The 14,821-nt window shown below is 48.9% G+C and overlaps 1 protein-coding gene across 2 annotated transcripts in view; it reads left to right on the forward strand.

The window, feature by feature from the left end:
* LOC126530314 (sodium-dependent phosphate transport protein 2B-like) overlaps positions 1 to 14,366 on the forward strand; it is a 113,096-nt gene extending 98,730 nt beyond the window's left edge. For both annotated transcript variants that reach the window (XM_050177634.3, XM_050177635.3), the window contains 5 exons: positions 5,421 to 5,693; positions 7,414 to 7,605; positions 9,699 to 9,817; positions 10,316 to 10,424; positions 11,142 to 14,366. In XM_050177634.3, the coding sequence (XP_050033591.1) occupies positions 5,421 to 5,693; positions 7,414 to 7,605; positions 9,699 to 9,817; positions 10,316 to 10,424; positions 11,142 to 12,151 (1,703 nt within the window). In that variant the 3' untranslated portion in view covers positions 12,152 to 14,366. The remainder of the gene's footprint in view (positions 1 to 5,420; positions 5,694 to 7,413; positions 7,606 to 9,698; positions 9,818 to 10,315; positions 10,425 to 11,141) is intronic.
* The last annotated feature ends 455 nt before the right edge of the window (positions 14,367 to 14,821 follow it).

Below are 14,821 nucleotides of genomic sequence, written 5' to 3' on the forward strand. Positions count from 1 at the left end.
CGTGGCCAGGATACCCGTACACGTGGTCTGGATATTCTAGACGTATCCCAATACCTTGCCTTCATCAAATGATGCTGCTGTAGTTTTTGACAGTTCTTGTGCATCGTAAAGCCAAAAAAAAAGAACAAAAAAAAAACTATGCTGCACGACTAGTACCTAGCCCGCTGAAATTGCTTATTTCTCGAACACTAAGAGAAATATTCAAACGTTTCGTTATCCTAACGCGGCATATCCTTTATTGTCTTCGTGCCTCTTATTTTTTAGATAGCTTTTTTTTTTGCTTATTTCGCCCTTGGAGCGAGGGATCAATTGCCCTATGTTTGTGGGCAATAACTGTGGGCAAAAGTTAGGCGGTAAACGTATCAGACCGCAACTACTTTCATATCGTTCTGCGTCTAACACACTGCGTAAAGGGGACGTACGAATGCCAGCTAATTAAGCCGCTGCATGCATACCTCCGCGGCTGCGCCAAAAATTTTTTCTCCCCTTTTAATCTGGTTTCAAGATGCACGCACTTGAGGGGAACGACGGTATACCCACTAAGGTATGCACGTGTTGGAATGAAGACGGCGGCGGTTCCGCTTTTACGCGTTCTGAAATTCCGGCGACCCCGTAGACTACGCCGCGGGCGGATGCATCTCAGCCGACTGGTTCTTGTTATACCCGTCCTAGCTCCCAGCACATGTCTGGGTGGCCACGTAACCGGACACGCGACGAACAACTTGTACCGCATGTAGGATCTGGGCAACTTCTCAGATGGGGGTTTGGGGCTAAAGATGTGCCTGCGCGCGCCTCGATTTTCTAGTCGAGCACGCCTCGAGTGCGACTCCCACCATCGTATCCTACAATGCATTAACTTGAACGCATCGGCTAGTATGGGTTATCCATATTCAACCGGAACAGGCGCCAACGACACGGGCAAACGGCACCTTGCGCTGACGGACGACTGATTTATTATTGCGATAGACAAAACATTTAAATGCGCTGGAACGCGGGGTCAAAGGCATAGAAACGAGAAAAACGTAAAGGAAGCAGGGGTCGGTCGCGCGTGAACCATGGAGCATGCACGTGGTAGATATACACTGCTCCATTCAGTACTGGACCTCGACCCTGTGGATAAATGGGGGGATATCGTGAGCACCCCCTTTGAATCAAGGTGGTGGCTTATACCTCTGAGCTCGTTATCGACACCTTACACCCGTGCTTAATTTATACTCTAATCATGTATCATGACTATTAATCACGTGAGCGTGGATATCAAACATGTACACACAGAATGGAATCAAGCCCTCAGATGTCCCCTGAAAGGAGCTTTTGGTTGGATTCGATTGGATTGGTGATGCATTAATTAAAAAGAAAGTAAAAACAAAACAGGAAGCCAAAAAACACGTTACATCATAGCACGAGTACTACTGGGCTCAAGACATGTTATACTTTGTACGAAGAGCGTGCGCCGAGCCATTCGTGCCTGGCTTACAGACACTACAGTAAAACGCTAAATTTTTAGCAGATGTCGGTCTGCACTGCTGAGCAAGTTCCGCAAAAAGCTATCCCGTATTTATTGTGAACTACGGTACTCGATTATGTAGTGCAAGACCCATGATTCCTGTTGGCAAACCACCTAACCCGACGACGATTTCAGATTTGACTTTTCCGTGATGTTTATTATATGCCACGAGGTCGTTAGACGAGACCCTCCGACACCCGCATTCGAGTAGCCCGGAGTGTCGATTCCATTTTGTTCCTTCGGAGGGACAGCAGGTATGGCTTCTGTGCTTGGCTATAATATTCTCACTTACGGCCGCTTCAGACGTGTTTTTGCTAACAACTAAGACTTCTGTGGCTACGTGAACGAGTTTAAGGCAGGCAGACCCTGTCCCGCGTTCGCCCCTCGAATTCCAGCAGTTATGGGGATAGTTAGGTGCCCCCTTGATCCGTTTGCGCTACGTTTTAGCCGACGTAGGAGTCGGCGTTCGTCTTCCACTCAGCGCGGTCGTGTGTGCGTTCGCGCGTGTTTATGGCCCGGCGGCCGCTCGTTGCGTCTAGGGAGCTGCAGCCGTGCCGTCATCGTTTTGGCGGAGAGCCCCGGATCGATACCAGTGGCTCGCCATGGAACGACCTTGGGCGCAGACGAGTCTCGAAAGCGCTGGCGCGCGCCTCCCAAAGGTCGACCGTGGGGTGCGGCTCGCATCACTGGTTCCCGCCCAATCTGCTGCAGCAGCGAGACGCGAGAGCAGCGAAAAAGTCTCCGTGTTGTCCTCACAGAGCAAAAAAGAAAAGGCTGAGGGCTCGCGTGCCGTTTCGTTTTTCTTTCTTTTTGGTCAAGATGCTTTTCACTGCGGCTGATTACGTCCCGGCCGATCAGCAGTCACTGCGTGCCGGGGCGTTGGGCGTAGGAAGCCACGGAAATTATATCAGATGCTCGTTATTATCACAATCGTTAAAGCAGGCGCAGAGGCTGGTAAGTCGGTATCTTAAAAGCGCGATTCAACTCACAAGAATAGCTTTTGTATTTCCGCTTCCTGTCGTAATGGATGACTTGTCCAGTGGCGTTTGTACAAAAAAAAAAATTAGAGAAAAGAAAAACGTTCTCCGTAGACATGGTCGACTTGTTTGCAAGGCGTCTCTTGCAATCTGTGCCGCAGAAAATAACGCCTTGTCGAGTTACGCCGTCTGTTCGTAACTTATTCGGGCCCCTTGGAGCCGCCGAGCCATGCCCACCGCCGTGGCTCGGTGGCAACACTGTGTAAGCAACACTAGCTGGTTGTAGTTAACTCGGAGCACCGCCCTCACCCACACTCTACGGCATTCCTCATAGCCAAGGTGTAGTTTTTGGCACCTGAAGTCCTAGAAATTATTGCACTAATGACACACGGTCTCGCCGAAGTAATCATTAGTTGCTAGCACAGCTGGTGTTTGGGTGCATTAGATAGTGTGGCTCGGATTATTTCCCGTAAATGGGGGGTTATCAAATTCACGTTGAGATGGGGATACTCAGAAGTCTAAAATGAAGCATCGCTTAGCGCTTGCATGGTATCACTGATTTATTTCACAATATTGGAACAGTTGGCAACTTACGTTGCCGTAATCTTTGCCATAGAAAGGACACGAAGAATTGGTAAAATGTGAAAAAAGAGTTTGCTGATAATGAGAACATTAGAGACCACGCGTTTCAGTTGGTGCAAAATATAGTGGGAGCGTTAGGGTGCTCGCTGTAAAATTTACGCTCTTAAGAGCGTAAACACTCCTTCCGACAGTGCAGTGACAAATTGGCCCTCAAGTCGGCTACGTGTAGTACCGCGTACTTCGGGGCTAATGACGCGAAAACGTTAGTAATCCATGTCTGAATGGAGCAGAGATTAGGCAACAATTTGAATATAGTGGATTTTAGCGCATTGCATTCGTCCGCCTGTTTTCCAAAGCGGACAGCACGACTCTAAAGGTTCCTGTAAAGGTCGCGATATCGCAACCTACTCCATGGAACTGCCACTGCGACCTGACTGAAAATATTTCACTGATCAGCACCTTGATTTGTTATTTTGCACAACTTGCCCGGCCGCGACACCTGGAACGTGGTATAAAAAATAAAAATAAGAAGGTACGTACGAACGCGCCATACGTTACGGCTGGCGTAAACCTGTCCCCATTGACAGGCGTGACGTTTAATGCTGGCAGTGTGCTATGTGTCCTATTGTCTTTTTTTTTTTTTGCGTGTGCTGTTGGCCGGGGGCCAATTGCGCAAGACAGACGTCCTCGCGGCCGACGATTAGCCTTTGCGTAATGTCCTTAAAGGTTATTTGCCCTTTGCTTGGCTCTCGCCCGCTCTGAAGGGTCGCTGGAAGGTAAAGACTATTCACCTCATCAACTAGTTCAGTGAGCCCACTCGAATGAATGTAAACAGTAGTCTTTTTTTTGTATTAGTTGTTGTTGCAGTTGTTATTCTCCGCTGTACGGTTTAATGTACTCTCACGTACGAAAGGCACACAAGCAGCGCTGAATGATCAGTTGTGTAAGTATGCGCCAGTGCGCTCGCGGGCGAATGCACTGTTGTGAGGTGTTCTTGGAACTTCACCGAGTCAGACGTCATTGCCGACGCTGTGTCAGTGTTAGGCCTTATGTGTCAATGTTAGTCGTTGGCAGGTTTGACAACAATTCTGTGCGTTATGACGAAGCTATATTGTAACGCTTGTCGCTCGTCGAAAGAAATGACTGATGTGGCTCGGATGTTTGTTTTATGCTTCTCCACTGAATAATGGAGCACAAACTGGTAGCCATCTGTACAAGCGTAATTGGCCTGCATGAATCTCAGTGACATCTAGCTTGTCATCGCGATGCGAATATCCCACTGAACTAATGAGGAAAGGTCACACCATTTGTCTTTCTGTGGCACTTCTTTCGTACACGTGCTTTCTCTATACAATGTATATATTGTGATTTCCTAACAATGCATTCTCCCTGTTTTACTAGGGCACATTAGTGCCGCGGACGAGCCAGTTAATTCTGTAGTAACATCAGGGCCACGGAATGAATAATCTGTCTGTATATTGCAGTTTGACAAGTCTATTAAAAAGCAGGCCTTTCTGCAGCAGCGAGAACTCCAGCATATGTTAACGAGCTTTCTCATGCCGAAAATATTAACGTTAGTATTGGAGGCGACGTTCCAAAAATGTAAATGTCTGCGCTTGATGAATTGTCTCGCCTCGCAGGTGGTTCCTCAAAAGCGTGCTCTGGACATGCATGGTGAACACTGTAGATGTACTTTTTCCGTAAGGGGGCAAAAGTGAACCTGCAGCATAGTATAAAGCCTAATGCATAAGCCTCTGTACAGTAAGCATGTTTATCGGTTTTCAAGTTTAATCACGTGCTCCCTTGCAGAAGCACGTAAGAATTGTATACAAGTGCATCAATTTGGTTTGTAAGGTTGTCGTAAAGTTGCATTAGTATTTTGTTTGTTCACATTTTCGGCGATCGCGTACAGTTTATCGGTTAATTGCAGATATTTCTGCCCATAACCAGATCTCTTTGGGGCAACTTGTGCTTTCGTGCACCAAATCCTGAGGTAAGGATGCAGTGCTCGTAGTAAGCATTTAGGATATTTCCGTGCCAATAGCAAACAACTGTTTCCGTGTCTGCTGCTCTTTTCCATGTCTTTATTTCGTTTGATCGCCTGTGAATTCATGAGTGTGTAGTAAGACTATGAACGCGGAGCTGTTCAGTGTCGCCCAATGCTACAGAGAACGCCTATGAAACAAGCCAGCTGTTTCTTTTTTTTTTTCTGCTGTCTTGTTCTTTGATAAAACGGTTACGTGTTGACTATTCGCATCAATATCAGCAGGCAGTGCGGTTGGTCCTTTCATCGTAACCGGGGCAGCCTCTTAGCAACTGTCGCTCTTCCCGTTCTGTCTTTGTTGCGTGTGCAGAGCTCAGCCCTGGCGGCAAGATCCAGCGGGTGGCGCTGGGCCTGTGCAAGGGCCTGTGCCTGGTCGCACTGCTCTACATGTTCATCTGCTCGCTGGACTTCCTCAGCTCGGCCTTCCGCCTGGTCGGCGGCAAGACGGCCGGCAAGGTGATGCAGCAGAACGAGGTGCTCAAGAACCCCGTCGTCGGCCTCATGATCGGCGTCCTCTCCACCGTCCTCGTGCAGAGCTCCTCGACCTCGTCCTCCATCATCATCACCATGGTCGGCGCGAACCGTGAGTGTTGCGCTCGAGCCTTGTCGTGGAATTGTTGTGTACCTGCTCGTGCGTAAGTGCCCGTTAAATGATATTAAAGAAAAACGAAAACCCTTTGGAAAAATTGGGAAAGCGTGCAAGGGGGAAAGAAAATGGTAATCCACCAGCGCACAGCACTAAGCTACAGAGCTTCGCGGTGATAGAATTAGTTCTGGTCCGGGGATCGAACCCGGAACCAGCGCCTTTCCGGAGATGGTTGCTCTACCATCAGAGCTAACCATGATCGAGGCTAACAGGTCGCAGGGCGAGGTCGAGTTGGCTAGCAAGCCGAAGTGCAGGGGGACACTGAATATGGAAAGTCATTTCGACAGAAAACCACAGTTGGTTTAATTTGTTGTTCATCAGATCGATAAAATTTTTTTCGTTTCATCAAACTATTTGCTCCACCTTGCGGATTTCTGCAGAACTTATTGGCCAGTGTAAAAGCGGTCTGCACTCTTCAACCTGCCGTACCCTTTTCGGGTGCAATTTCTTGCCCAAAAGTAATTGTTCTCGTACTTGCGAGCGTAGAGTTTCTTGTGTCCTACACGAACCAGACACGAACCAGACACTCTGGTTCGTGTCTGGTTGGTAGCCGACTGATACAATGATTCTTGCATACGGTGTATCCGCTTGCAACCATATTCATGTTTCAAAAGTCTAAGCACTTATCGTTTTCATGACTGACTTCTAGCGTGCCACACAGAAATACACTATGCACTCCCACATGGTCGACGCTGGTTTTGTTGTCTTGGAACGATGCACCGTGAAAACAACTTCTTCAAAAAATGCTCTCATGCGAGTATATGTGCACACCCGTGTCTCAGTGACAGGAAAACTGCGTAGTAGCTACTAATCTGACAAAAATAACTGGCTTAGATAAAAGCATTAAAAGAAACACAACTGAAGAGTGTGTTACATTATGAAATTTGCAAAGCTAGTGAGGTCCTCGACCTTTGCTTTTACTGTAAGGTAGATGGGGCTTGGAGACTGCCAATTATATTGTATGCAAGAGAGTAATATCGCTTAACGTAAGCACGCGGCGGTCCTTTGTATATCATGAAATATTTTGTCAATATAGGGAACGCGATTATGTATTTGTACACGAATATGTTGTGCAGCGCATATCGACATCGTTTGCTGTGCAAATTTATTTTCCCTAATCTGGAACTTCTGATATTCCCCAAAATTTAGTCGCCATATGTCTGATATGCGATTCGCACCGTTACACACGGTCTATTTCTGTGACCAGTTAGCACGCAAGTGGATGTTTCTGTATTTACCGACCGTTATTGGCAACATATCGTTACTGCGGTATCGTTAAAGTAAGCAAATGCTAGGCACGCCTGCAGAAATTGCAGTATCGGTGACTGACGCAGACATCAGCTGTGTACCGTTACTAACGGCATCTCATGCTGCTTGCCACCCTTTGTCAAACAGCATGGGGGCGGCGATGGTGAAAGTGCAGACGAGGTATCCAGCGGCCGAGGCGGCCCGTCAAATTGTTGAGAGACGACGACCAACACAAAATTTTAGATGCCGCTGTTAACGTGTTTGTCGCCAAGACCCTATGTTTTTCAAGGCTGCTGTCTCCAGAGCCGTCCGAGTCCCAAGAGTGTGTTTCGCCGCGTTGCAGTCGTTCTGAAGCGATGGCGCGCGCTGACTGTTGCGTTCGCTTTTCTTTTCCTCCCTCGTTTCTCAGTGATCCAGGTTCGCGACGCCATACCCATCATCATGGGCGCCAACATCGGCACGTCGGTGACCAACACCATCGTGTCGCTGATGCAGAGCGGCGAGCGAAACGAGTTCCGCAGGGCCTTCGCCGCTGCCACCGTGCACGACATGTTCAACTGGCTCACGGTCATCGTCCTGCTGCCCTTGGAGGTCGCCTTCGGTGAGCTCTCTTGTCACGTCACTGCCGTGCAGCCGCATGCGCGTTGCCGAACACACACACACACCTGTCGCGTTCCCCCTCCCTGCCTGTAAATCTTCCGGCGCCCACTCGACGTGTTCCTGTGCCTGGCTTGCTTGCTTGCTTTGGTGTCCGTTCGCGAGTGCTGGTTTTATCTTCTCGCTTTCTTTTTTTCCCATTCGTCGTGTATTACACGTGGAGTGGCATGCCACGCATGTAGCCAGGATATAACCCTTTCAGTCAACATTATCTTTCTTGTTTGTTCTGACCCACAGCGCCAAGGTCAGCCAATGCGTGTGGAATGTGCGTACCATTGCGTAGAAGCACAGAAGGCGGGGCGACTTGGTGCGATTGCGTCGTGAATAACCAGCGCACAAACCCGGAGTGTTAGCGAACGTAATCCGAGCCACTTAACCAACGAAGATGAATCGTTAGAAGAAACCTCTGCAAAGAGGAACGCAAACATCCGCCAATAAGATTTTGGAAAAAGAGGGCGTACGAGATTCTGTTTCGCGAGAGGGTTCCGGAACTTTAAACTCGTGGTCAACGCACCGACAATGCCAGCGGAGTTGCCTCGAATACTTGTCCCTCCGGATGCCAACGTTAAAACTTCTCTCTCGCTGTCTACCACTTGCTGAGTTTTCCGTAATCCATTTCATTTGCTGGGCAAGTTTGTACCTCGAGCAGGGTGTGAGAGACTAGCAAAAACTTTATTGAGAGCTCCCGAGTAGTAGGCAAGCAATAGAGCTAAACTTTGTCGTGCCTTGGTCGCACCTAGCTTAGCCTTTGGCTGCGCCTAATATAGCATTTGACAAGTCTATTTCATCACCTCTCCTGTTTTTCTCGAAATTTCTATACCTGTCAGACTTTCTCACCCTCTTCTACATCGACGCCGCTAGCTAGGACCCGCGTTTGGACTGGAAAACGTAGCGCAAAAAAAAAAAGAAAAACAGATTCAAGGAACAGAGGACTACCACTTCTGTTCATCTGTTATCTGTGCCCAAATTCTTGGCGCTAATTTGTTCAGTCAACATGATACACCAACTAGCTCAGAAGCCAGTCCTGTAGATCCTGCGGGTGTATTTCATTTGCGTGAGCTATCAGAAAAAATGTGATTGGTGACAAAAGACAACGCATATCAGTATTTTGTTCATAGGAGCTCGTACTTTGGCGTCTGGGATTGTTGCGAAGTATGTTGCTGCAGGATCTGGCTTGCGAGAATGACGGCCCAGGGTCATATGTCGGATAGCGTTGATGCGCAAAGACGTGCTGTAGTTATTTTTGTACTCGCTTGCGCTTCAAATTTGCGGTGCTTGTTACAAATGCCGACGAATGATGGGTTAAATACGCTAGCGTGTCACCTTCGTTACACGCTTCGCCGTCGTGCATAGCACGTGTTCTTATCATTAGGCATGTCGTCCTCTTTTTAGAATAGTACTAACAGAAAGCATGGTGGTTGTCACGCATGCCCGTGCAACTGTCCCTTTAAATTCCTCGGCGTAAAGGTTCCGCGAATGCCGTGAACTAGAGCGTACTGTGGTTCCAAGGCCTCGAGAGGCACGTGTTAGGTTTGTCCATTGCTGAATCAATGTGGCTACATACGAACGCATGAATCGCTTCGGAAATTCCAGTCTGCGCGCCTGCGCACTGGCGGCGAGTCGACTGAGCCGGTTTTATTTCGACCGAAATTCTTAGTTTGCCATAACGTTCTTTACGGCATACGAGCACGTCACTGCACATAGGTAGCACGTAATCCGAGCGACTTCACCGCATTTTTTTTCCAACAGCAGCAATGGCTGTGGCCGTGCTTTTCTTGCTGCTGAGCATGAGGTCGCGGCCTCGAATCCCGGCTACCGCGGCCGCACTTTTGTAGAGGCGACAAGTAAACATGCTCGTGTAATTCAATTTGGGTGCGCGGTAAGCACGCTGAGCGTTCGTAATTTGGAGCCCTCTGCTACGGCGTCACTAAGAATTGCTCTACGACGTTAAACCTCGTGACAAAATGTTTCTTTTTTTCGCTACAGGAACACGTATTGATGTGTAATTTGTTTTTGTTTGTTTGTTTGTAACCGCAGGTTTGCTCTACCACTTGACCAGCGCCATCATGAACTCCACCAACTGGACGACTAACAAAAATGCTAACAGGGACTTCTTGCAAGTCTTGACGAAGCCGTTTACCAGCCTTATTATTCAGGTATGGTGGCGTGCCTCAATTCTGATTGCAGAATGCGTTGCTCCCCTTCCAATAAATTTTACGTGCATTAAAAAAAAAAATTCATCATCGCACCAGCTCAGTGTGCGGCGTTTTTGTAGAGAATGCATTGCAGGCAGCTTGCTATGTGCATATTTATTAGCTAACTAAAACACATTGATAAAGAAACAAATATTCGGTTATTTGATGCAGTTTCACTTTCACAGTGTAATTGTACACTTTGTGGTGTTGTGCTAGAGACTGCGATATTGGCCTTGGAACCTTCAACCATATAGCTACGCTTTTCGAGTCAAATGGCGTAGCCAGTCTTTACGGCGACACCTTTGTAATTCGTTCCACTCTACTCCTTTCACTTAAAGCTTTGACTGTTTACGACTCCACTGACGTTTTGTAATCTGGCGCCCGTAAACTGTGCTGCCATTATTTGGCGGCTAATTGCGTCTTGGAAATGCTTTTTGGTGATTTTGTTTCTTTTTTTAGTTGGACAAAAAGGTCATCGAGAAAGTTGCTATCGGGGACGAGACATACTACAACCAATCTTTGATCAAACGGTGTTGCAACGCGACCAGCGATGGATGTGTCACACATTGTAAGTACAATAATTCGCTGTCACATATTGTTCTCTAAGCGTGGGCTTGATCTCTAGAACCTATCGGTTAGAGCGTGGCATACGTCGGTGCAACTTCTCTTGCTGCCACTTTGGAATTAGAGCGGGAATACAATTTTTGGCACTCGTGTGTTAAACAATCTTAAGGCTAAAATTGAGCGTATTCACATCCTCAGCCTCATGAACGCCTGCAGTTTTACAGTAATACAATGCGGAATAGTAGGAATGTATGAGCACGCTATTATAAGATTGATTTGGCTTCTCCCGAACACAAGCGATGGGAAGAGCGAAACGTGTTGGTAAGCAGTCACTAAAGCTTCAAAAATTTTACTGTTGGTCATGCACAATATTGTGCTGTTTTGTCAGTGGTCTGTCAACCTTGGTACTCCATAACTTGTGGATGTGGCCACGCTGCAAACCAATGCCAAAGTGCGAATGAGTCAACCGCTGTGTTAGGTGACCGTTATCTTTGATACCAATCAGTTCGATACCGAAGAGTTCGAAAAGCCCCTCGCAACCGCTGCGTACGTAGCATGGTCGTGACGGCAATACGCGTGACGTACGATGTGACATCGAGCGGCGCGTGTTGCTTCGCATCGCGAGTGCTGCCAACTCGGCTACAATACTTGCAACGCGAAGTGAAGCTTGCTTCGGTGTTCGGGAAGACGCGCGGCCAACATGTACCGCCCTTGCTTGCAGGCAAATTCGCCCTGGCCTCCCTGGACTGGCAAGACAGCTTCGTTGGCCTCTTGCTGCTGGGCATTTCCCTGCTGACGCTCTGCGTCTGCCTCATCCTCATGGTCAAGCTGCTGCACTCGATGCTTCGCGGTCGCATCGCGGTCATCATCAAGACCACAGTGAACGCCGAGTACAGGTTCCCGTACTCCGTGCTGGTCGGCTACGTCGCCATCCTGCTCGGCTGCATCATGACCATCCTCGTGCAGAGCTCTTCCATCTTCACCTCGGCGCTGACGCCACTGGCGGGCATCGGCGTCATCAGCCTGGAGCGCATCTACCCGCTGACCCTGGGCTCCAACATCGGCACCACGACCACGGGCATCCTGGCGGCGCTCGCCGCGGACTCGAGCCGCATCAAGTACACGTTGCAGATCTCCTTCTGCCACCTCTTCTTCAACGTGCTGGGCATCTTGATGTTCTACCCGCTGCCCTTCACTCGCTTCCCCATCCAGCTGGCCAAGATCCTGGGCAACACGACCGCCAAGTACCGCTGGTTCTCGGTTCTCTACCTGCTGTGCATGTTCCTCTTTTTTCCGGCGGCCGTGTTCGGGCTGTCCATGGCCGGCATGATCGTGTTCATGGTGGTTCTCATTCCCATCCTGGTCATCCTCGCGGCGGTGGTCGCCGTCAACCTTCTTCAGCGGAAGGCGCCCCACGTGCTGCCCGAGAAGCTGCGCAACTGGCTGTGGCTGCCCGAGTGGATGCGTTCGCTGGACCCGCTCGACCGCGTCATCGGCGCCGTCGTTGGTCGGTGCGGCTGCTGCCAGCGGCTGTGCCCGCCCCAGACGGCGCACGACGCCTCGGCCATGCCCACGATGCGGGAGGTGTCGTCCCAGATGAACTTCATCGAGTCTCGCCGGTCGTCCTGCCCGTCGGACTCGCAGTCTGACCTACAGGCCTTCGAGAACTCTGCCTTCAACTGGACTAAAGACAAGCAGAATGGTGGCGCCACGTTTATAACCCAGCTATAGCGCCCCCGCAGGTCCTGTGCTGTGATGTAAATACGCGCATCTTTATATATATATGTGTATTATATATACGCGAACTCCTGCCCTGTATATAAGACTTCATGTGTGTGCATGTGTGCGCGAGCGATATGTGAGTGCGTTTGAGTGGCTCCAGCGAACGTGGTTGGCGTGGTTTTTTTCGCGGGTGTGTCTGACAACATAGAAGCCTTACTTGTAGCCTAGAACTTGCATTAGAGCACTAGCCGCGAACGTTGCTTTCTCGCTGTGTGTTACCAGTCGTCGTTAGGTTTTCCACACCTATCTCGTAGTCCATGTAGCGAACAATACTACTATAGATGTCCACGTGGTATTCCTGTAGAAGTGGCAGAGATCGCCAGACTATTGTGATAAGTCTTTCTTGGGCACCTATGAAACATCGTTGGCGAAAGTAGTCAGTGGCGTAGTACAGGTAACCACGTAGGTCGATGACTAAGCGAGCTGTAAGCTTCTTTCGTGCTTTTGATCTCACATCAGTATCGTTAAAGTACTAGATATCGATGTCTAGGCACCTGTCGGACTTCGCTAGCGATGTTGTCCACCAAATGCTGTAGTACATCGCTGTAATACCGGAGAGAAAAAAAGTGCCATTCAGAAAGCTTCCTTTACTGCTTTCTGGCGCAGGTATCGCTTTCAGTACTTCGTAGTCATAGTTACGGCAGCATGTAGGTTTTTAATCTGTTCACCATTTTATCGCGCACTTCGAAGTGACGTTGAAGGGTGCTGCAGTCTTGGAACGCAGAACGACCTTGGAATGCGCTTTGTGGCTGCATTCGTGTGGAGGAGGTCGTCTTGCCCCTCAAATCGGTAGGAGCACAACCTTTGTCGTAAAGTGCCACCCCGCAGCGCTTTAGTGTTTTATCTTTTTTTTATTACGTGACCTAATGTTAGATATTAGGCCATCTCATCGTCAACATTTTTTTTCTCGTCCAACACTGTCGCAATCTATTCCTTTTTTACCACCCGGACCCTCGAGCATCCCTTTCCCGCCGCTCCTTGTAAATGTGAGAACGTGACCCGACTGGCTTTCCGTTCTCATTCTAGCTTGTCCGCCATAGGGCCTACCTTAGAAACATACATTCCAAGGCTTCGGACGTGCACACTTAGGTCGTCTCGTGTGCGGTACTTAGAACATTACTCGAGGTAAAAAAAAAGTCCATCTGAATTTTCAAGACCATGTATGTGTACCTCGTTGCCGTTGCATCATGCACATCTCTTGGTGTCGCGATCGTGTTTCGCATTACACGTAGCCAAGTGCTTTCTGGTTCGTCCACCCAATGGCATGTGCACCTCACGCGATGTCGTCGGCGGCAGTTCGGCGCGCGCATCCTGCAAGTCATCGGTGCACACTACGCTACTACGGAGTGCCTGCAAAAGTGTCATGTCCCTGTCTTCCCTGTACAGTCTAAGTCCTGTGCTCAGCATCTGTTACTAAATCGGCGGATGACTTAGCCGCATCTTGAGGGCCTGTTTACGCTCGAGCCGCCCATCGCCACTAGCCGCACCGCACGCGTGTGGTCGCGCGAAAGATTGCACGTATCAAACACTTGTGCACAAATTTCGGTTTACAATGTGTAAGGTGTACACTCTGTACACAGTGTAAACGGCAATTTGTGCGCAAGTGCTGGATGTGTGCAATTTTTCGCGCCACCGCAAGCGCGTGGTGCGGCTTGCGGCGATGGGCGGCTCGAGCGTAAACAGGCCCTTGCCGAGCAAAAGGTTGGCCACTCGCCGCGCGGCCCTCATTTTTTTTTTGAGCTTCAGGAAAAGAGTTCAAAGTTGGCGCGTACGAGGCCGTGGGTGCTTGCTCCGTTTAATCCCACGGAGATTCATTGGACTGTTCTGGGCAGTGCGCTGGTGACTCGTTTACAACAGTTTGCCGGGACCCACCGATGGTGCAAAGTGTACAGAATGCAATTTGCGCTTTCGGCTAGCGCCGGAGTCTCTGCATTTCCGAAGGAGCGGAATGCTGGAGTGGTTACGTGTGCGTATTGCGTTATCTTGCGATATGATCATCTTTTGCATTGTTTTACTGTTTCAAAGGGAAAAAAAGCGTGTTTCATTATTTATTATGTTCAGTGTCAACCTCTCGAAGAGCGAAAGAAAAAGTCGCATTCAATCAGTACAATCAAGGTTGAGCAAACTGAAGCAGAAATAAAATGTTTTTAATTCCTTTTTCTAACTTGGCGTATTCACTCCTTGTAGTAGCGTAATCCATGTGTGAGATATTGATCCGTTAGCCGATCGTTTCTCATGTCTCTTCAAACGCCTGCGCCGATTGAGGTACACGAAGCCTTCGTGGTCTGAACCATGACGTCAAGTAAGTGAACATCATCATCATTAGCCTGGTTACGCCCACTGCAGGGCAAAGGCCTCTCCCATACTTCTCCAACTACCCTGGTGATGTACTAATTGTGGCCAAGCTGTACCTGCAAACTTCTTAATCTCATCCACCCACCTAACTTTCTGCCGCCCTCTGCTACGCTTCCCTTCCCTTGGAATACATTCCGTAACTCTTAATGACCATCGGTTATCTTCCCTCCTCATTACGTGCCCTGCCCATGCCCATTTCTCTTTCTTGATTTCAATTAAGATATCATTAACTCGCGTTTGTTCCCTCACCCAATCTGCTCTTTT

This window comes from Dermacentor andersoni, chromosome 5 (assembly GCF_023375885.2).
Source record: "Dermacentor andersoni chromosome 5, qqDerAnde1_hic_scaffold, whole genome shotgun sequence".
Taxonomy (NCBI): Eukaryota; Metazoa; Arthropoda; class Arachnida; order Ixodida; family Ixodidae; genus Dermacentor; species Dermacentor andersoni.